The sequence below is a fragment of the Mangifera indica genome, unplaced genomic scaffold (genome assembly GCF_011075055.1).
Source record: "Mangifera indica cultivar Alphonso unplaced genomic scaffold, CATAS_Mindica_2.1 Un_0024, whole genome shotgun sequence".
Taxonomy (NCBI): domain Eukaryota; kingdom Viridiplantae; phylum Streptophyta; class Magnoliopsida; order Sapindales; family Anacardiaceae; genus Mangifera; species Mangifera indica.
The window spans coordinates 145,454-167,385 of record NW_025401116.1 but is presented as its reverse complement, the minus strand read 5'-3'; the positions used below and the strand labels follow the sequence as shown (position 1 = coordinate 167,385).

The 21,932-nt window shown below is 33.1% G+C and overlaps 3 protein-coding genes across 13 annotated transcripts; 2 read left to right on the top strand and 1 right to left on the bottom strand.

Annotated features, from left to right (window-relative positions):
* The first annotated feature begins 823 nt into the window (after positions 1-823).
* On the top strand, positions 824-3,838 carry LOC123206089 (flavonol synthase/flavanone 3-hydroxylase-like). Its single transcript, XM_044623212.1, has 3 exons — positions 824-1,370; positions 1,975-2,302; positions 3,504-3,838. The coding sequence occupies exons 1-3, from the start codon at positions 916-918 to the stop codon at positions 3,714-3,716; spliced, it is 996 nt and encodes a 331-aa protein (XP_044479147.1). The 5' UTR covers positions 824-915; the 3' UTR covers positions 3,717-3,838.
* Positions 3,839-4,266: 428 nt separating this feature from the next.
* Positions 4,267-10,765, bottom strand: LOC123206088 (fluoride export protein 1-like). 5 transcript variants are annotated; one of them, XM_044623209.1, is made up of 9 exons: positions 10,397-10,765; positions 10,262-10,310; positions 8,215-8,349; positions 7,899-8,152; positions 7,656-7,733; positions 6,407-6,505; positions 5,676-5,868; positions 5,175-5,599; positions 4,267-4,570 (listed from the first exon to the last, which is right to left on the bottom strand). In XM_044623209.1, the coding sequence occupies exons 3-9, from the start codon at positions 8,279-8,281 to the stop codon at positions 4,349-4,351; spliced, it is 1,338 nt and encodes a 445-aa protein (XP_044479144.1). In that variant the 5' UTR covers positions 8,282-8,349; positions 10,262-10,310; positions 10,397-10,765; the 3' UTR covers positions 4,267-4,348. The 5 variants fall into 5 exon arrangements, with proteins under 5 accessions (XP_044479144.1, XP_044479143.1, XP_044479141.1 ...); XM_044623208.1 differs by having other exon boundaries at positions 10,262-10,765; XM_044623206.1 differs by having other exon boundaries at positions 7,899-8,349.
* A 6,639-nt stretch (positions 10,766-17,404) lies between these two features.
* On the top strand, positions 17,405-20,260 carry LOC123206101 (cold shock protein 2-like). 7 transcript variants are annotated; one of them, XM_044623229.1, is made up of 3 exons: positions 17,405-18,207; positions 18,685-18,778; positions 20,050-20,260. In XM_044623229.1, exon 1 carries the CDS (start codon positions 17,603-17,605, stop codon positions 18,125-18,127), a length of 525 nt encoding a protein of 174 aa, XP_044479164.1. In that variant the 5' UTR covers positions 17,405-17,602; the 3' UTR covers positions 18,128-18,207; positions 18,685-18,778; positions 20,050-20,260. The 7 variants fall into 7 exon arrangements, with proteins under 7 accessions (XP_044479164.1, XP_044479165.1, XP_044479161.1 ...); XM_044623228.1 differs by having other exon boundaries at positions 17,406-18,212; XM_044623227.1 differs by having other exon boundaries at positions 17,406-18,212; positions 18,685-18,834.
* Positions 20,261-21,932: the final 1,672 nt, after the last annotated feature.

Here is a 21,932-nt window from a genome sequence, read left to right as displayed (position 1 = left end):
GTAAAATATATATATATACACACACCCACACGCTTGATATCTTTTTAATACACATGAAATTGAGATGGGTCCATCATAGTTATAAGTATACATATCATACAATACAAATAAAAAATTATGTATATCCTAAAATGTATTTATAATATACAATATAACAGATATATTATATAGTACGATACGTATACTATAATATAATATATATTACTAATATAGATCAATATATCTTCTAAAAAAAATAAAAATATAGTAATATTATATACGGAAGATTTTAAAATTTCAAAAGCATTTGAGATATTTTTAAAAATAATAACGTATCAATTATAATTTTTTATTATTTTATTTTTAAAAAATATAATAAAAATTTTAATTTTTAATAAATAATATAATACATAATTTAACTACTATATTCTTGGTTACTTCAAAGTGAGTTAAATGGTGAACTGAAGCCGATGACAATGGGGATGAGAGAGAGATAAGAGCTGAAGAAAATAAAAGTGAGGCGTAGGATAAGTAAAACAAAACAGTTAAAAAAATGTATTCTGTTTCGCTAAGGTCCTAGAAAGAGGGAGGAAAATAAATGGTATTATTTTTTTTTAGAATTATTTATTTATCAATTTATATAATTATATAATAAATTTTTTTATTATTAGATCCATCAATTGTAATTAATATCCTAATTTAATCTCTAATACTGATCCATCAATTGTAAGCAATTAATATTACATTTATAGGTGTCAACTTTAAGTAGGTCGAAATTTAAGTAGAGCGAAACCGTTTATATAGTACTGTACGTTTCACCTAATTTTGTTGTCTTATTATTATTGAAACTCCATCAAAAAAAATTATGAGAGGGAGCTATAACTTGTCACATTTATACCAGCCATAACCGTTTGAGGCTGAAGAAAAATTAATCTCATGGCGATCGAAACAGGGCGAGCCATTGAGCTGAAAGAAAAAGTCCCAGAAGAGTTCATTAGGTCACAGCATGAACAACCTGGGCTCACCACCGTTCATGGAATGGCTCTTGAGGTCCCCGTCATCGATTTGAACCACCCTGATGAGGAAAAAGCCCTGAATCTGATCGTTGATGCGAGCCAGAAATGGGGGATGTTCCAAATTGTGAATCATGGCATTCCTTGTGAGGTTTTAAGCAAATTACAGCAAGTTGGGAAGGAGTTTTTTGAGCTTCCACAGGAAGAGAAGGAGGTATATGCTAAACCTCCCGAGTCTAAAGGCATTGAAGGCTATGGAACAAAGCTTCAAAAAGAATTAGAAGGGAAGAAAACTTGGAACGATCATTTGTTTCATAAGATTTCTCCCCCATCGGCTATTAATTACCAATATTGGCCTAAAAATCCTCCTTCATACAGGTGTGTAATGTAACTTTCTCTAATTTATATGACACCTAGAAAGCACCGAAATGCATTATAAGGTGTGTTTCTACATTTTTGAAACGTTTTTGTTTATGAAATATCCTGAAATTAATACAAAACATTTTGAAAGCTTTTTTGGAAATATGATAAATTTCAAAACGTGTTTATTTTTTTTAACGATTAAAAATCAATTTTATGTTTCACTATTCTTCACAATTTCAAACTCTTAATTCTGATTTAATCTCTTTTTCTCTTTGATATTTAAAGCTTTTCTCTTTTTTGACGACGTATTAAAACTATTTCTTCTCTATCTCTGACTTTTCTAAATCGTTGGCAAACACTGAAAAAATCAATTTTGTTAGATTTAATATACCTTATTTATTTGGTTTTTAGTTGATAGACTAAATTGGTTAATTGTATACATTATTTTTGTTGAAAAGATAATGTTTTTTTTTTTAAAGAAATATAGGTGCTGTAGAGTGACGTCCGATAGTATTTCTTCTTATTAGATATAAAGTGCTAACGTGTCTCCTTAATTGAATCATATTTACTTCGTTAATTGAAATGGGGTTATTGATACTTAGTGTAATATTGAATGCAGGGAGGCGACGGAAGAATATACGAAGTGGCTCCATGGGGTGGCGGACAAGCTATTAAAGAGCTTGTCACTAGGATTAGGGCTTGGAGAAGATGAGGTGAGGAAGGCTCTGGGGGGCGAAAACCTTATTTATCTTCTGAAGATAAACCATTACCCGCCCTGTCCTCAGCCGGAGCTTGCTCTTGGTCTGGCGGAGCACACGGACATGAGCGCCATCACTATTCTTTTACCAAATGAAGTTCAGGGCCTCCAGGCCTGCAGGGATGGCCACTGGTACAACGTCAACTACGTTACTAATTCGCTTGTCATTCACATTGGCGATCAAATGGAGGTAATATATATATACACACACACACACACACACATACACGCACACACACACTTGATATCTTTTTAATACACATGAAATTAAGATGATCCATCATAGTTATCAGTATACATATCTTATAATACAAATAAAAAATTATGTATATCCTAAAGTGTATTTATAATATACAATATAACAAAAATATTATATAACATAATATGTATATTACAGTATGATACATATTAACGATATAGATCGATGCACCTTCTAGAATAATGAATATATAGTCAAATTATATAAAAGAGATTTTAAAATTTCAGAAGTATTTAAAATATTTTTTAAAAATAATGTGTTAAAATTTGAAAAGTATTTGAGATATTTTAAAAAATGATAACTTATCATGTATTATTTTATTTTTTAAAAAATATAATAAAAATTTTGATTTTTAATATTCCATCAATTTAACTACCATACTATGAGTTACTTCAAAGTGAGTGAAATGGTGAACTGAAGCCGATGGCAGTGGAGGTGAGAGAGAGATAGAACTTAAGAAAATAAAAATGGGGAGTAGGATAAGGAAGTAAAACAATACAGTTAAAAAAAAGTATTCTGTTTCACTAAGGTCCTAGAAAGAGGGACGAAAATAAATGGTATTAATTTTTTTTTACAATTATTTATTCGTCAATTTATATAATTATATAATAAATTTTTTTGTTATTAGATTATCTCACTCTGTTATCCCGAGATAGTTATATTTTTAACTCAAATATAAAATTGCAAATCCACCTCTTGACGTTACAAATACAGTTAGATTTAAATTACTCTAAACTTAAATTCGGTTTGATATATAGAAATAGAGTTCGAGCCCAAATTTGGTCTCATTGAGTTAGTTGTAAATGAGCTTAAGCTTGGCTAGAACTCAATTCAAGTTTCTATTTTAACTAATTTGTTATTAAAATAACATCGTTTTAATATATATAGATCAAAAAGACTTTATTTTGTATCAAAATTTTTAATTTATGAGTTTAACAAATAGCTCTAGCTCGAGCTCAAGCTTGAAGTTGCAGGCTCAAGCTCATTTGAAACTGACTCGTTTTAAATTTGGTCGAACTAAATTCGATTAGAATCCAATATTATCTACAAATATGAGTATTTAACTCTTGTCATTAATTTTTTGATTAATATATTAGCCCTTTAATTTTCTGGTCAAATTATTTTTTGGCAGATTTTGAGCAATGGGAAGTACAGGAGTGTGCTCCACAGAGTGACAGTAAATAAGGAGAAGACAAGATTGTCATGGCCAGTGTTCTTAGAGCCACCAGTCGACCTGGAGGTAGGGCCTCATCCGAAGCTCGTAAATGAACAGAATCCTGCCAAATTCAAGACCAAAAAATTTAGTGACTATGCTTATTGTAAACTCAACAAGGTTCCCCAGTAAGTCTATTTGCAGCTGTCGGGGGGCCTCTAGTCTTATTAATAACAGCTTATTTACTACTCTTTTAGTGATAATGTTAAGTTGGTCAATAAACCGTAGAGATATGAAAGATCAATTGTTGATTTCGTCGGAGTATGAGTATCAATATTTTACAATACATAGTACATATCCTACAATATGATATGATATAGATAAAAATTGATATGGATCATGAGAAGTATAAAATAAATACGATATAGTAGACATATCGTATAATATAACACGTATTCATAGTATAATATATATTACCAATACAAATTAATATATTTTTTTGAAAAAAATGATAATATAGTAAAAATGTATGTAAAAAATTTTAAAATTTTAGATGTTTTTGTTATTTTTTTAAAATAATGATATATCATTTAAATTTTTTATTATTTTATTTTTTCAAAATCATATTACACAATTATTTTTCATAATAATCAGTAAAAAGAAAGGAAAGAATCCAAAAGTTGAAATCCAAGAGTGGGTGGCACTTACATTTCCTAAAATATGACTATATGAGATATAAATTGTGCAGTGGAACAAAATCTTGTAATTATTTATTGTGCTCTTGTTTATGGAACAGCAAATAAGCTGTTTAAATTGGAATCCATTCAGAACTTGAAATTCCTCGTCCACACAGGTACACAGAACATCGGAATCCCTATGGCAAAGGAGATTAGTACTGTGGCAAGGGCATATGCATAGGCTCTCCACGGTTGGTTGCTCTCCCGCATTGCATTGAACTCAGCAACAAAAGTAGACACTGTACTCAAACCACCCAGAAATCCGAATTGTATGCCACCGACAACTACATTGCTGGTATTATTATTCTCCTGCACACACAAATATCTACTTATCAAAATTTCTGAACAAATCATTTGCACAAACACACACTTAAAAAAATGGCAAACCGTTAACGGTGATAAGTTAAACTGTTGGCACCAAAACCTATGTTAAACTAGTAACTCAAAGACGCTGGCCTCATTTTTTTCTTTTTTAATTTGGTTCATCAAAAACAAATCCAAAAAATATATTTACTGGTAAACTCAAAACATCACAAATGTTTATAATTAAGGTTAGATTCAAATTAAGTTTGTTCGAGTTAAAAAAAGAGTATAGAACAAACTTAGTTAAAATAATTTCAAGCTTACCCCTAAGAATTAAATATTTTCAAGATTAAGTTCAAGTTTTAAGAGTTTTTAATTTGTCAAACTCTCAAGTCATTTTTTGCTTGGTTACAGATTAAACTAAACTCGAGTTTGACTCTCCTCCAGTGAATCAAACTCAATTACATTTAAATCGAGACGAGTTTACACATGGCTTGATTTGAATTTAACATGTGAGACATATTGGAATAGGGATGTTTTTTTTTTTTAAGTTTAGATAGACACATAGAAGGAGGCTGATATAAACATAGGCCGAATTGCGAATACATACCGCCTCCCTGACAGTAGCAAGTGCTGCCACGATAAGAGCTGCGGAAACATTGGCAATCAGAGTACCAAATGGAACCCATTTCAGATAACCAGCCCTCCCTAACCCACGTCCATTCAGTCGGGCTAAGAACCACCTGATCCAGACGCCTGGAGGCGCAACAATGCAACTCAACCATAGCTGGGCCTCACTGCTATCACTATCATATTCCTTCTTCATTAGCACTCCACTCACACACCATAAAACTCCTAGCAAAAGAGTCAATATTACCATTGCTGCCAAATGACGCTTTAAACTATCCACTCTGCAGCTGCTGCTCAAGTCCGGAATTTCTTTGTTTGTACTTGAGTAAAATCTTTTTAGAAGCCACTTGAAACCGTTGGCTGTCTCAATCCCGAAAATTATGGAGTAGGCCACAAGAAACAATCCTACAAAACAACCAAAATGGAAATGAGATTAGGACAGGGCCAATTTTATTCCCGAGTCTCACAAATGCCATATTACCTAGGAAAAAGCCGAGAAAAGCATGCACCCACTTTCCATTGACGGCGAGATCAAGCATTTTCTGATTCCAGCCACTGAAAGTTGTAAGGCTCCCCAAGTAGCCAGTTGTCAAACCGATGGCTAAAAATTCAGAGACTTTGGAAATGTCTCCTTTGAAAACAACACCCCACCAGCCCATCAAGAAAGAACCAATCTGGAGGGATCATATTGATTTTGTATGAGAAAATTAATTTTCAAAATGTTCACAATCATTTTAAAAAAAAAAAAAGATCTGAAAACAGCAAATCATGAATAATGCATTTTGTGTGAAAAATGCAAAAGCCTTTCTACCAGCTGTAGGGAAATCAGTTTAACACCAGATTGCCTTGGTTTAGCAAAGGAAAATTTTAAGGCTTTGGTAGAAAGCCTCTTAGAGTGGCAGATCATCAAATACCCTTTAACTATCAAGCACCCAATCATTCAATTTCAAGTCAACTTCCAGTACTCTGGAATTAAAATACATCTGTCAGTCTAATCTAAATCCAGACTCTTTGACTGACACTTTCAAATCTGCATCCATCATGTCACTGATGAAATCTCCTTCAGAAAATATGAAATTACAAGTTTGGAATTAGCCAAAAAGCAGGTAAAAGTGAGATTTGTTTCTGAATGTAATGTTTGATGAAAGAGTATGATCTTATGAGTATGCTTTTCAACTTGAGTGCGTGTGAAAGACAGGTAGAATGAAATACCATATTAGAAGGAAGGTCAAGGTATAGGATGCTCAATTCATTTGTCACATGAGCAATACTGGGGCCAAAAAGCTTTTGCAGCAAATACCTTGTTAATGTCTGCACAATAATTTTTTCAATGAAAATTTGTAATTGTCAGAAACCTGCTCAAATCACCCCCAACCAACTTAAACCAGCTAGTACACACAAACGGAATTGATTTACAGGAAGTAAAATAAAACGGCACCCAAAAGAAGTAAACCACCACTGTATTTTATATATTCTCAAATTGCTAATTTTAGCTATTTTGAGAGATCAATGCTCTCCATTTTTGGTCATTCAAGAGGCTATAACTATCTTTAATTTGTCTAGCGTTCGAGAGACTAGACTCTCTTCCACAATCAATCAAAGGTTGCCCAAACAAAATCCAAGTTTCTTCTCCCTTCTCTTCTTTCCTAATCTCTCTTTTATACTTATTTCATGACTACTCATACATGTTTCATAACTGTCCAATCTAATTTAATAACCACACATACATATTTCACCTAAGTGTTAGTTCTAACATTAGTAGATGATATAAACCTTAAGAGAATCACATGTTAAAAACTAATTTTTGAAATTGGAGAGGTCAAAACAACTCATATTTCCCGATGTGAGATCTAAATCTCATATTTTACACTTAATCATAACAGTAACTATCAATAAATACAAATATAAAGGTTACTTTTACAAACCTTGAACCTGATGAATAGCAGAATTCAAATTTAAAGAAAGATCAAGGGTCTATCTCATTGACCAATCTTACTAGAATGGAATGATTGTAATTTCAGAAGCATCTATGTAATGCTTATGATTGGGAAGGGAGTTCCAACACTAAACAACAGGGAGCTTAGAGTAAGCAAACGAGAAAAAGGAAATTCTGGAGTTGAAGATCAAACTGAAGATGACTAAAGGGGGAATATAGATGTTAATAGCAAAAGAAAACCTTCGGAAACATGTCTGTCACTAGTCATATGCTGCTTTCAGTAACATTTCACTTTGTTCTAATGACAATAGAAAGTTTGTTTCGAATACATTGTGTTTAGAGGGTTGGTGCCAAGTAAGTACTTGCACACTAGATGAATGGAGTGAAAAATAAGGCTAAAAGGTAATGAACAGATTGCATAAGAAACCAAAATGATAAATTAGGAATTGAAATATATTTCAGCTGATTTTAATGTTGCCTACTGCCGATCTAAAAGTTTGAGGAAATACTAGTTATGAATATTACCCCAAGAATCCCAAAAACAGCCAAATGGAGAAGACATGATATATACTCCAATGACAATGGTAACACTTTCTCCTTCTCCTGCAAGTAGAAACGTTGAAACTTATAATTTACCGGCACATTATTAAGGAAATAAAACAAACTCTATGTGCATATTACCACCAACACTACAAAGAATAAAAAAGGCTCTATCCTTGACCATATATCACTAAAGAATTTGAGGCGAACTATAAAGTGTAAGCTCACCTGTTTTTGATCCTCAGACAAATGTAATGGCGTTGCGGGACGAAATATGATTTCCTCAGGTAAAGGTGTCACCACACTGACTGCATTGAGTGCAGCGGGATCACGAGACCGGAACCCCAAAGATTGCAATAGATTTAACTCTGAAAAGGGAATAGTTTCTCCATTCTCCGATGCATGATCAATAGAGAACCGCAGGCTACCACTGTCACTGTTCCGGCGGTTGTGAAGCGCTCGATCCCCAATATCACCTGTCTCTGAAACAGTCTCACTTTCAATGCCATTATCCAGTTGAGGACGCGACAAACTCAAGGAATACCTTCCCAATGAAGAACTTGCACTGCTTGCTTGACCAAATGATCCACGTCTCCTAAATTCAGCATCATCAATCCCACAATCCATGAACCTTCTCCACAGTCACAGGATTGTTTGTCCCGAAAACTTATCACAAGTGCTGCAATAGAAGTATGTATTGACTCAATTAAACCAAGAATATATGAAAAATTGACAATAGTTGAGAAGCAAGTGATGCAGGTGCTATTAATGTTTTTATAAGTTTCCTTGGGCAGTGGGCAATGGTAACTTATGCAAAAGAGAAAACATCTATACTCTTTCAAGAGTAAAAGCATATAAAATTAATAGTAGTCCAAGTAAATTTCCGCACCGTAAATGCATTTCCCACCCAAGGTTTGGTCTAAAAACACTTTTCAGCCCTAGTTTGCATAAGTAACATTTTTTTACCCACATGTTTTAAAAATAATAATTTTACTCTCTATTAATTTTAAAAGTAAAAAATAACAACTTTTTAGCGGATCCCAATGTTTTAAAAATGATAATTTAACCCATAAAAACATTATTACATTTTATTTAATTATCTCGAGGTATAATTGTTGTTTTTAAAACTATTAAGAAAAAACTGATATTTCAAAAAATTTCAAACAGATCTCCAAACATTTTTAAAATTTCAAATAACCCCCTACAAATTTTCATAAAGACTCATGATATTTTTAAAAATTATGATTTATTCTCTAATATATGATTATATGACAAATAATAAGAACATATAAATAAGAGATAAGAGTTAAAAAAAAAACTAAAATAAGTGGTTTCTTAATAATTTTGATATATAAAGGGTTGTTTTTTATTTGTGTTAATTTAGGGTTATTTGATAATTTTGCAAAATGAAATAGTACGGATAAAATGATAATTTCACAAATTTATTACTATTGTTTTATTAACTGAGTTTAATTTTAGATGGAAGAATGTTATTTATGCTTGATTTTTGGGTAAAAAAATATTATTTATTTTAACTAAAAGTGAAAAAGTGTTTTAAGGCTAAACCTTAGGTGGGAAAATGTAATTCACTCATTTCTGCATGAAGACGTGCTACAAATTTGAAAAATAAACTAAAGGAAAGATATCATCAAACCAGAACCTTTTATACAATTTTACACAATTATGTTCTCAGCTACATATTAGAATACCTAACTCTTTAAATGGAATCACTCAAATCCCAATTATGCTTCTCATATTTAAACACTCAGCAGATCATGAGGATATAATTGGCAAACTATGGAATAATAAAATCATATTTAAATCAAACAAAACAATCCAGTATACTTTCAAAATAAATCAACAATTTATAATATGCAAAATAATAAGAGAAAAAAGGGTTCTTCGTACATCCACATTGTGACGGTCAAGCATCCAAGAGTATCTTGGAAACTATGAGATATAACTCACAAACAAAAAAGGACCTATATGTTATATTTTAAAACGAAGAAGTTTACCATATTCTATTCTACTTTAATACCTTCAAAATTTTCTCTAATTAATTCCAAAAGTGATAATATGAGCTTTTGCCTATGAACCTATCAACAATTTCATTGTTTAAAAAATAATAATTCACAATACAGATATAGTATTTCAGTTTCAGAAGAAGTTTTTAATATAGTTTTCAATGATTGAAGATGTGTTCTTCCACTAAGAGAACAGAAATCGAACCCAAACTAAAGATAATAAAAATTATATAAAAAGGGAAAGGCAAGGCCCACTGGAATTTTGACTTGATGTAAATTTACACTTCAAAAAGAAAATCAAACTTAGGAACAGAGAATCTGAACTGCAAAGTTTTCTAGTTGCTTATTATTACCAAAATAATTAATGATTGATTGCGCAGGTTAATCACTCAACAGGAACTATCACGTGAACTGTAGCTAATAGTAAAAAAGTAAACAAAGAAACTTACCTAAAAAAAGTTCATTGCGAAAATAAAGAAAGAAAAGTCAGATCATAGGAGAAAGCAAACTGTTACAAACTTTCTAAAATTAAAATATACGACACAAGAAGAAAGAAAATGATCATACCGGCCGCCGAAAGGTCTTCTGAAAAATTCTCGTTCAGATGTCGACGGAACTGAAAGATAAACAAAAATGAAACCGTAAACAAGAGACGCTAAATTGATTGAAAAGCTTAAAAGTAGTGCATGTAACGCGAGTCACGTGACATTCGAGTGAAAAGTGGATCTGAGGAGACGCCAGAATAAGCCTTCCGGCCTCTTGAGTTTGACGGCCTTCGGATTTAAGAGATGGAGGAATTTGGTTTTTCTTCTGTTTTCTATGAACTAGAGGAGTGAAAAGCGCGTTAATAGAGTGAGCTGAGAGAGCCGAAGTATAATGATGCCCCCTTTTTCCTCTGAAAGTTCGACTGTCTAGGATAAATAGATGAGAGAGGTTGACAACCACGATGGACACACGTCGGTGTGTGAGGAATTGACGCACCAAAACCAACCAACGTAAAAGAGTCTGTTTTGGCAGGAGATACTTATCGTTTTACGCTCTCCAACTTTCGTCGTTAAAATGTACGAGGAGGTTTGCGTACAAAAAGGAAGGGATAAAACTCTTTTATAAAGCCCCTGACGGCTAACTTTTAAGGAAAAGATAATGTTATGAGTGCAAGTTTAGGGAAATTAATTAAAATAGGTGTGAAATTAGTTGTGTAAATTTTTTTTTAATAAAATTTTAATAGTTTTATATTTTTAAGTAAATTGTTTTTTTTTTATATCAATAATACTTTTTAGGCCAAATCACTATTTTCCACCCAAGATTTGATGTTTTCTCAAGTTTTCATCCTTTAACTATGAAAACACCAAACACTCATCCATAGCCGATTAAATTTAACGAAACTCTAACCTCTGAAAATTTAATCTCATTTCTCTCCCTAAAAGTTTAAAAACTAACATTTTTTCCCTAAGTTAAGTTTGAAAAGATCGTATTTTCCCCTCTAGGGTTTATTTCCAAATCTTTTCACTTTCTCCGGTGCCATCGCCGACCGTCTTCCCCTCCCGATGGTTTCTCTTCTACCGACGGCCCTCCTCAACTTCACCCCAACCCATCCGACGCAGAGAGAAGTTGTCTGGGAAGACAATCGTCTTCCCAGACGAAGATGACTCGTCTTCCCAGAGGACGACGAGTCGTCTCGTCTTCGTCTGGAAAGACGAAGAACTTTGTCTTCCTCGACGAAGTTCTTCATCTTACACGGCTTCTCCGACTCCGATCGGGAGTCTAAATGGGAGGAAAGAGATCGCCGGAAGGAGAGGATGCTTCGGGAGGGAGAGGTCGTCGGCAATAGAGCCGGAGATATCACCGGAGATTTCAAAACGAAACACTAGGGTGAAATTACGATTTTTTAAAACTTAGGCTAAGGGAAAATTTTAGTTTTTAAAGTTTAGGGGGGCAAAATTAGATTCTATTTTAGTTTATTTTTAATATTATAAAGAAAATAACGATTTTACCTTTACCACCGTTAGGATTTTGTTAAATTTAACTGGGCATGGGTGGGTGTTTGATGTTTCCATAACTGGGTAAAGGATGAAAACATGAGAAAACATCAAACCTTGGGTGGGAAATAGTCATTTGGCCTACTTTTTATGCTATTTCTCCACACTCAAAGTAATTTTTACTGGAAAATCTATTTTTGATAGTATACAAATTAATTTTTGTGTAATTGTTAAAATTTACAGATTCAAAATAGATTAATTTCTTATATAATAGTTGTTATTTATGTATCTTTATAAAATGATGAATATAACTATATAGAGTACGTGTGGATAGTGTACAGGCGCAAAAGGGTGCACATTTTTCTGGAAGGGTACGCGTTTTTTTGAAAGGGGGAAAAATGAGCAAAAGGGTGTGTGTTTTTTCGAAAGGGTGCACATTTTTTTGAAAAGGTACATATTTTTCTGAAAGAGTGCTCGTTTTTTTGAAAAGGTGCTCATTTAACCTATTTGACATGATCGATTCTATCTCAAAAAAGTGATTTGATTTAGATAAAATCCCTTTTGTGAAGAAAAAAACTCTAATAAAAATAAAGTTTGGTTCATGAATTTAAAAGTTACTCTAATAATTTATATTTTATTATTGATATTATTTTAATTAATTTTTTAAAAATATTTGAATATCGATAATAATGTGATATATAATATAAGAATTAATCTAATCATCAACTTTATTTTATGTATTTTTATCTCAATAATATTAATTTAATTTCAATCACACCTTTATTAATTTTTATTATAAAAATATTTTTATTTTAATTAATATGATAAATAATATAAAAAATATTTTAAAATAATTATTTCTACGAACATTTAAGTAAAAGTGTGGTCTTTGCTAATTGCCACACGAAGGGAGGAGAACGAGCATCACATCACGTGAGTGAGGCGGATCCTAATATAGACACGTGGAGTGATCAAAGATGTTGTGAAATAAAAAGATTATGGTACATTTTAATTAATATCAAATTTAATATAAACATTTGAAAAAAAAATTACATTTGAAAATTTAATAGAGGATGAAAAGAAATTTGTAATTACTTTTAAAATGATGTGACCATTCTAGTAATTAACTAAAATGAGGGTGATTATATGGTAATTTAACCAAGAAGAAATTTTCCTCCGGCATATTCCAACGGTGTCTGCACGCTTGTTACAGCTAAAAGCTTGCCTTGCCGTCCCCCGACATTCAACCACAAGTATATAGGCATATGGCCGACAAGTCGTAATATTTTTTAAGAGTGAACAACTGCTGGTTTTAACACTTTTTTCTGCACAGATGGCTTGCGCAGTGCTATCAGTTTGAATAAAAAAACAAAGGCCAAATGACTATATCCCAACCAAGATTTGATTTTTTCTCAAGTTTCCACCCTTTAACTATAGAAATATCAAACTCTCACCTATGACCGATTAAATTTAACAAAACTCTAACGGTGATCAGGGTAAAATCATTATTTTCTTTATAATATTAAGAATAAACTAAAATAGAATCTATTTTGCCCCCCTAAACTTTAAAAACTAAAATTTTCTCCCAGCCTAAGTTTTAAAAAATCACAGTTTCACCCTAGGGTTTCGTTTTGAAATCTCCGACGACATCTCCAGCTCCATTGCCGACGGCCTCTCCCTCTCGAAGCATCCTCTCCTTTCGGCGATCTCTTTCCTCCCATTTGGACTCCCGATTGGAGTCGAAAAAGTCGTGGAAGACGAAGAACTTCGTCAGGGAAGACGAAGTTCTTTGTCTTCCCAGTCGTCAGATGCATAGTGCATAGTGCAAGAGTTCTTCGTATGAGTCGATCGATCGTCTTCTCCCAGACGAAGAAATTTTCTCCCAATCGTCGGATGCGTCGATCGATCTCGACTTCTCTCTGCGTCGAATGCATAGTGCAAGAGTTGAGGGTGGCCGGAGGTGGAAGAGAAACCGTCGAGAGGGGAAGAGCGCCAGTAATGGCACCAGAGAAAGTGAAAAGGTTTGGAAATAAACCCTAGGGGGGAAATACGATTTTTTTTAAACTTAATTTAGGGAAAAAATATTAGTTTTTAAACTTTTAGGGAGAAAAATGAGATTAAATTTATCACCGTTAGAGTTTTGTTAAATCTAACCGATTATGGGTGGGTGTTTGATGTTTTCATAGTTAAAGGGTGAAAACTTGAGAAACAATCAAACCTTGGGTAGGAAATAGTCGTTTGGCCAAAAACAAAATATGAAACACTTCTCCTTACGGCAAATTATCATTTCGTGATTTATTTACCTTGGGAGAATCATACCACCGGCAAGGGTGGTCCTTATATCAAATTATTTAAATTTTGGGATAATTAAGATTCAAAAACTTACCTCCCCGAATTAAAGAAAAGTCATATAAATCTGAGTCTATACCTTATATTTGGGGTCCTTACAAAAATATTGTTTGTACTTTAATTAGCAATTATTAAGTGATATTTAAATTAGGATTAAATTTGAATTAAATTGAATCGTTAAATTCATCTCAAATATGTTCGACCCTAAGTTTGATATGAGTTTGAACTTAAATTGAGCTTTGAGCTTAATTTGGTACTAAAACAGTATCATTTTGATTCATATTAATAGAAACATCATTTATATCAATTTGTATTAAATTTTTAAATTCACAAACTTAACCAACCAAAAACTTGAACTCAAAAATATATAATTGTTTCATATTACTGACGGCCCAAATAAACCAGCGGCTGCGGGTATCCACAGCAACTAGAATAAATAAAGAAACAATAAAACTATGTGTACCTACTTTGGGTACACAAATATGTACATATTTATATGTGTCCTCATGTGATTGGATGATTTTGAATTAAGAATAAAATAATAACCAATTATATGATGACACATATGAATGCATATATATTTATGTATCTAAAATAGATACATATAGTATTGCTCATAAAAAAATTAGGCCGAATAAATCTCAAGTAAAGAAATAGAACGGCAATCAATGGACGAAGATAATGCATCAGATGAGCACAACCGAAGGCAGAATCTCAATCAGATAAAATCTTTATAAGAAAGATTAGGAAAGAAAAAAATCTTGCAATAATAAAAAAAAATAAGTGAAGCTAGGGGTAATTAATGTAATTTTATTTTTTAAATTTTGTCTCACTCTCTACCTCTTCGGATGCTCCGATGAGTAGGAAGAGAACAAAAATTCTTTATCATTCTCGTATTGAGGACAAAGTGAAGTCAATGCAATAATGATAACATAGATTAAGGTATTTAATATCTATCAGACCAATTGTCATCTCTACTCACATAATCAATATAGGTTTTCAAGTCGTATAAGTTAATTTATTTTCAACCTATTGCCAAGTATGTATAATAATTTTCTAATCCGGAACATACTTAATGATTATCGAAAGGATAATTTTCATGTGTATATACATTTTAAGTGAGATTACATGTTTAATTTTCAACCGTATAAATTCTATAATAATGTTTTATTAAATATTTTGCTACCAGTTGTCGTTGGTTTGAAATATCATTCCCATTAACTACTATAGATTTTGACTTCCTTTTAATAATAGAATGGAATATTGGAAAGAAGCTTTTGCTAAAAGTATGACGAGGAATGATAGAGGTTCGAGCTAGTGATAGTCACATGCAGCATGGAAGGTTGAGAATTGAGGATTGAGATGGAGAAGGCATATTCCTTTATCTTGATGGGTACATGTATGGCATCTGGAGATGGTAGAAGCTGAGCCAGACCTTTTCAGGTTCTTTGGTCAGTACGTGATTCCGTTTAGCTGGCTGGGCCACCTTTCTTTTTCTCTCCTACTTAAAGCCAATGCTAGCAAATTAAAGGCCAAAATAATCCTAAATTCATAGTTAGAAAATTTTTAAAAATTCAAATATCTATTTAGCACCTAACTTTTATCAGAATTTTCTATTAGAGTTACGGATAAAACCGTTATTTTATTAGTAATATTAAAAAAAACTATAATTTACTTATTCACCTTAAGTTTTAAAAATTAACAATTTCACTATAGACTTTACTTTTCTAATTTTGAAAAATAACTTTTTCCCCTTAAATCCTTAGGGTTTCTTTTTTCCTTCTCCGATGAAGAAACAAGGAGACAGTGACCATCTCCGACAGATGAATCTTCATTGACAGAGATGAAGAGACGTCTCTTCATCTCTTTGTCTTCATCCAGTTCGACCAACGATTGATGTTGTCAGCATCCCCTCCCGTCGTTTCCTCCTTGCCCGTGACTCTCATTTGTCCTTTGTCGTCAAGCATCGATTAAACTAATGAGCGGATGCGATGTCTCACTTCTATACATGACATCGTCGGTTGTCTAGTGTAAGAGAGAAGGCAAGATCTACGTCAGCTCAACCTAGGCAAAGAAGGATGCTGGAGGGTGAGGAGTGGATGCTAGAAACTGAAGTTCAAGGGGGGTGAAATAAGGTTTTCAAAATTTTGGGGGGTAGCTGCAATGGGATAAAGATGGAAACCCTAAATGATGATGAAATGACACTTTTATCCTTTATACTAACAGTAAAATTTAATAGAAGTTAAATGACTGGTAGGTGTTTAAATTTTTAAAATTTCATGGATTGGAGTTTTAAAATATATTAAATCTTGTGTGGGAATAAGTCTTTTGGCCTAAATAAAATTTAAGGCCAAAAGACTTGTAAACCAACCCACACAAACCCCAACACCCCCCCCCCAAATATGGTGAAATCCCAAAGTTCTTACTCTTCAACTTTCAAAAATTTAAACACCCGCCCATAAGTTAATCTATATTAAAAATCTCAATTAATATTAGGAGTAAAACTGTCATTTATTAAAAATTTAAAAAATTAAAGTTTTATCACATTTTCTCTCCAAGTTTGAAAAGTTACCCTTTCACCCCTAAGTTTTTTTCTCCTTCTCCTCTGATGACAATCTCCTCTTCGGCCGTTGGTGGGTTTTCTACCATCTTCAAGGTCAACTGATTTTCTCTTTTCAATGACCGATCTTCCATCTTCGATGGCCAATTTTATCGAACGTTGTTATAGTATTATTTGTATATAAAATAATCACATCATAATATATTATTATTTATATATAAAAATTACGTATATAGTATTATTAATAATATAATATGTATTATTTTCTCCAAAGCCTATAAGAGTGAGAATGTGAGTCAATTTGGGTAACATTTGGACGTTTGAGAAGTCCTTTCAGGCCCCAGATTTACCATGCCCAATCCTGGCAACCATATAAATTCAAAATATCAGAAAATCCCTTCATTATGTTTTGATGAAGTGGAACAACTACTTTCAACTATATTTTATTCTCAACTTAAAGGAATGGTGAAATCAATTATATCAAATAAATAAAATTTTTAATTTAATTATTGGTTTTATAATTATTATATTTTATAATAAAATATAATAATCTTAGAATGTTGAACCTATCCCAACTACCAATCAAGCTGCTTCATGGAGCTATAGATTTCTATGTAACAGATTAAAAAAAATCCAATTTGGATATTTGATAAGAAGATGAAAAAACAAATCCATATTTCATTCGACAAATATCTTGTACAATTGGATAAATAGACCACGTACAGTTGTCATGTCATCCGATAAGAAGTCAAAGCGCTAAGCGGATAAATGAACAAAATTTTTGATCCGTACGATACAATCCAACATTTCCCATAATCACTACTCAACCGTTGGATCTCTTATGCATGTGGTCCCCGCCCAACGAACTTAAAACTAACCGCGCGCCGTTCTGACACAATTGGATCCATTATCAAATTAGTCACTACGTACACTTACACTGAGCATCTGACAGATCTTATACTGAATCTTCTGGAACATTCAACAAAGACCAGAACTATTCCTCTGGAACCTTCGAGGTCAATGGCTGAGACTCGGAGATCCACCGGCACAGTAAAATGGTTCAGTGCCCAGAAAGGCTTCGGTTTTATAGCGCCAGATGAAGGTGGCGAAGACCTTTTCGTCCATCAAACCTCAATTCGATCCGAGGGTTTCAGGACTCTCGCCGAAGGCCAACCTGTTGTATTTGCCGTTGATTTTGGAGAGAACGGCCGTTCGAAAGCCGTTGACGTGGAGGCCGCTTCCAGATCCCACCGTCCGGGAAATCACGGCGGGAGAGGCGGAGGGTTTTTCGGCGGAAGGGGCAGAGGAGGTGGTTATGGTAGAGGTGGGAGAGGAGGTCGTTTCGGTGGCGGCGGCGCGTGTTTTAATTGTGGAAGAATGGGGCATTTAGCTAGGGATTGTTATAGCGGCAGTGGTGGTGGTGGACGAGGTCGTGGATATGGTGGAGGCCGCGGCGGTGGAAGAGGAGGCGGAGGAGGACGGTGTTATAATTGTGGGGAGGAAGGGCATTTTGCGAGAGATTGTCCGAATTATGAACAAAAGTGAGAGATGAAGAATGAGAAGTTGTTAATTTTCGTGGCCAATTGTTTCGGTTTTTGCTTTGGTCTATGTTACAAGGAGATTTGGTAATGTGGGTGATTTTTTTCAACCTTCTTGCTTTTACATTATCATTGTTTTCTTATAAATTGATTTTCTTTCACACGATGTGCAATATGAAATGGAAAATCATAGTATTTATGGTCCCTTATTTTGCTGGCTGATGTTATTTCTTCCATGCTTTTTTGTAACTTACCATTTTAGGTTATACATTATTGATTTTGGTTTGACAATGTAGAAAGATATGCATGTTCATTAGTGTCACTGTCCTTGAGAGGAATCTTGATGTTTCAGACTTCTCAATTGATTGGAGTTTGTGGATTTTGTAGCGGATAGAATATCTAGAAATATTGTGGGTGTTCTTTTGTGGTAGCTTTTAAGTCTTATCTTGAGGAGCTAATTATGTGTCTGTGAGGACATGGTAGAATGCAGAGCTTGTTTAGAGTTTTCTTAAATCATTTATTAACTACTTTTTTTTTTTTTTAAATTTTCATTTGCATTAACAGTTTAGAGGTCTGCGGAAAGTGCATCAAAATATACAAATAAGCTCATCTTATCCATTTCCCTTACAAGGAATGAGGACCAAGTCATATGGTTATGGTGGGCCTTGCATTCTTATATATCCTTATCTGTGTTTAGTAGCTGATGAGAGGCTGGTATTAAATGGAGTAAGATTGCTTTTATTTTCCTTTTGATTGGATCTGTCCTGCTGGATGATATAACACTTGGACTTATCTCATGGTTCTTTATTCTTTCCTTAAACCATTAGTGTAGATGAAATCATTCTTTCAAAAAAATCTCTGTCTGGACTCTGAACAACAAATAAAAGATTACTCCTAATATTTTAATAATTCTATATGATGTGCAGAAGTAAACTTTTCTTGTTGGTTGCATGCGAAAATGGATAAGATGTTGGGTTCTTAAAAGTCTATATAGTGGAAATTTGGAATAGCCATTCCCATGAATGTTAAATTTGTAGCGTTCAATTGTGAAACATGGAATGATGGTGATAGAGAAATAAAAAACAAAGCATTATTGGTACTTTTTTTGGTCTTATAACCTCAGAACAAGTTATTTTGATGCATCTTGTACTGCTAAACCTGTCAAATCTTTTGCTACAAATTAAACCTAAGCTTTGGAATTTGTTCTTCTATCATTTTCAATCCTATGATAACATGTATATTGATTTCTGTTTTCAAATATGAGGCAGGAATCGAAATTCTGCCTTTGGGTGCAATGGATCATTATGGAATTAGTGTATGAGCTGTTTGCTTATCTTGACTGAGTGTTAAATTTGTTTTGATGCATCCCTTTATGTTGAATATCTTTTTAAACACAACTTTAAATATCTTTTATTTTTTCACTGTGCTCAAGGGTGAAATTTCTTTGTATTGTTAACTCTGTTTTCTTGTTTTCTTAAGTGAAGCAGTTATAATGGTCTTTGCAATAAGCCAAATAAATGAAAGTTCATGTTTTATGGATAAAGTTGTCCAAATATGCAAATCACATCTTTGCAATCGATTAATCATTCTAGGTCATTGCCTTCCAAGTTTTCATCTTTTGCTTCCCTCTAAACTCTCTTAGTGTTTAAATAACTCTAATCAAATTCTTAATGGGCTGTTTGGGGTACAAGTGGACTTTGATCTTGGGAGAGAGCAGAGTGCACAATTCTATTGGCTTACATATGGAGTATAAAGTTTTAACATAACTAAACCCTATTTTGGTATTTACTTTGGTCAGTGGATGTTGGTTATTAGCAAAAATTTTTATTCATCTCTCAGAAATGCCCAATATTTATTTCCTTAATGATTTACTTTCATGCTTGAGATTTATCTATACTGTATTGGCAAAATAATTGCTACATTTTGTAGGCAGGAAACGGGAACTGTAGCATGTTACAGCTAATATGTTGACTTAAATTGTTGAACTTGATAACCCCAAGAAGAAGACAGGGCCCAGGGCTTCCTTGGTCATGCAGTTTTGTTTAAGGCTTTACCATGTGTTATCTTCGGTCTCACCAACTGTTTAAGAAACATGTTCAGCTGTGTTAAATTGGTTGATTTCCGTTCAATTTCCCATTCTAATCGGTTTACAGAACCTGCTTATATTTATTGTCAGATGCAAACTGATCGTACAAGTTTCTTGAGATTTTCTGTATCCTTGCTGAGGCTAAAATTTTGATGATTCCACAAAAGCTGAAAGAAGGCAGGAGACACAACACAACCAGAAAAACTGATAAAGTGATATGCTGTAGTTAGGGCTGGATTCGAGCCGAGCCAGCTCGAGCTCGAGCTCGGCTCGGCTCGGTTCGAGCCTGAAACGAGTCGGACTCTGCTCGGCTCGATCGAGCTTGAGCTGACTCGGGTTAGCTTGATTGATTTTTTTTTTAAATTTTTTATACAAAACGACATTGTTTTGATTTATATATATACAAAACGATGTTATTTTGATATGAAAAACGAATCGAGTCAAACTCGAGCCGTCATAAAAAAACTGAGCCGAGCCCGAGCTGGCTGCGAGCTGAGCTTGATTCGGCTCGAATCTAACCCTAGCTGTAGTTTCCATATTCCAAGTCTGTCAATTGGTAAAATTTCGAGTTCAATGACTAGTTTTACAATTATTAAACCGAATAATTTGAAGGTCTAACTGAGACTCCAAGTCTTCTTGGCATTGTCTGGGATTCTACACTCAGTCATTCCTGCTACCCATGTCTATACAGTAAATCCAGAAGGTTGAGGGCACTTCAATTCAATCAGGATAGAATTCTTATCAAATCAGGGTGTTGAGATAAATCTTTGAATTGATAATGTTTTCAGTTGGGGAAATGATTGCCTTTAATTTATTGACCTTGACAAGACAAGGCTTGAAGAACCAATATTAGATATTTCAGTTCACTTAAGTAATGACAGGTCAGAGGAAACTTCCATGGACCCTTAACAGTTTTGATCAGTCTCTCTTCTCCATTTATAACCTTTTTTTCTTTTACGTTTCACTCTCTTTCTTCCATTATCTTCATGCAGAAAGTAAGAAAGTAAAAGAGAAAAAGAGGAAGCAGAAATACGAGAATGGGCCACTAGCTTTTGAAAGTCGAAATCTAGTCAATCTTCATGGGCAGGGATTTCAATCCCCGTCGCCATTAAGAATATCAATTTTTATTCTTGATCTAACACCATTATAGAGATAAAAATGATTCTCCATCTTTTCTTTATGAATACAAATCTTCTCCTCATCTTTATCTTTATTCTTATAAGAAAAAAACTTCTTCTTGTATTAGATAAGCATAATATAAATATATTAAATAATAAAATAAATTAAAATTAAGACCAATCGATTATTTCAAATATCATAAATATAATATATTAATCACCTTAATATACACAACAAAAATATAAATAAATTTGAAAAAAAACATAACTAATATAAAACTATAAGGATATGTTAGATTTTAAACAAAAATATTAATATAAAGTGGTAGGGATGGGAATGAGAATTGGAACGAGGATGGAGGTGAGACCGGGCAGAGATATATGTATCTCTGCCTTTAATTGTAGAAATATTTTTTATCTTTATTCATTTTTTTTGTTTTTATCAAAGAATTTTCTTTTTATTAGTATCAAAGACTCTAAGTTCAGATCAAAATTATTATCTCTATTAATAAAAATAAGACGATATATATCACTTTACATAAATTTAAAAATTTAATTTTAAAATCTTTTATATATAAAATCTTTTTAATGTAACTCGAACCATCCAT

What these genes read in the sequence shown, in the direction of transcription:
- LOC123206089 (XM_044623212.1), top strand. Translation starts at nt 916, where the DNA reads ATGGCGATCGAAACAGGGCGAGCCATTGAGCTGAAAGAAAAAGTCCCA. An exon ending in AAAAATCCTCCTTCATACAG is followed by an intron (nt 1,371 to 1,974) that starts GTGTGTAATGTA and finishes TATTGAATGCAG; the next exon opens with GGAGGCGACGGAAGAATATA. An exon ending in ACATTGGCGATCAAATGGAG is followed by an intron (nt 2,303 to 3,503) that starts GTAATATATATA and finishes ATTTTTTGGCAG; the next exon opens with ATTTTGAGCAATGGGAAGTA.
- LOC123206088 (XM_044623206.1), bottom strand. Translation starts at nt 8,297, where the DNA reads ATGGATTGTGGGATTGATGATGCTGAATTTAGGAGACGTGGATCATTT. An exon ending in TTGACCTTCCTTCTAATATG is followed by an intron (nt 5,869 to 6,406) that starts GTATTTCATTCT and finishes TGATCCCTCCAG; the next exon opens with ATTGGTTCTTTCTTGATGGG. An exon ending in TTGCTACTGTCAGGGAGGCG is followed by an intron (nt 4,571 to 5,174) that starts GTATGTATTCGC and finishes TTGTGTGTGCAG; the next exon opens with GAGAATAATAATACCAGCAA.
- LOC123206101 (XM_044623229.1), top strand. Translation starts at nt 17,603, where the DNA reads ATGGCTGAGACTCGGAGATCCACCGGCACAGTAAAATGGTTCAGTGCC.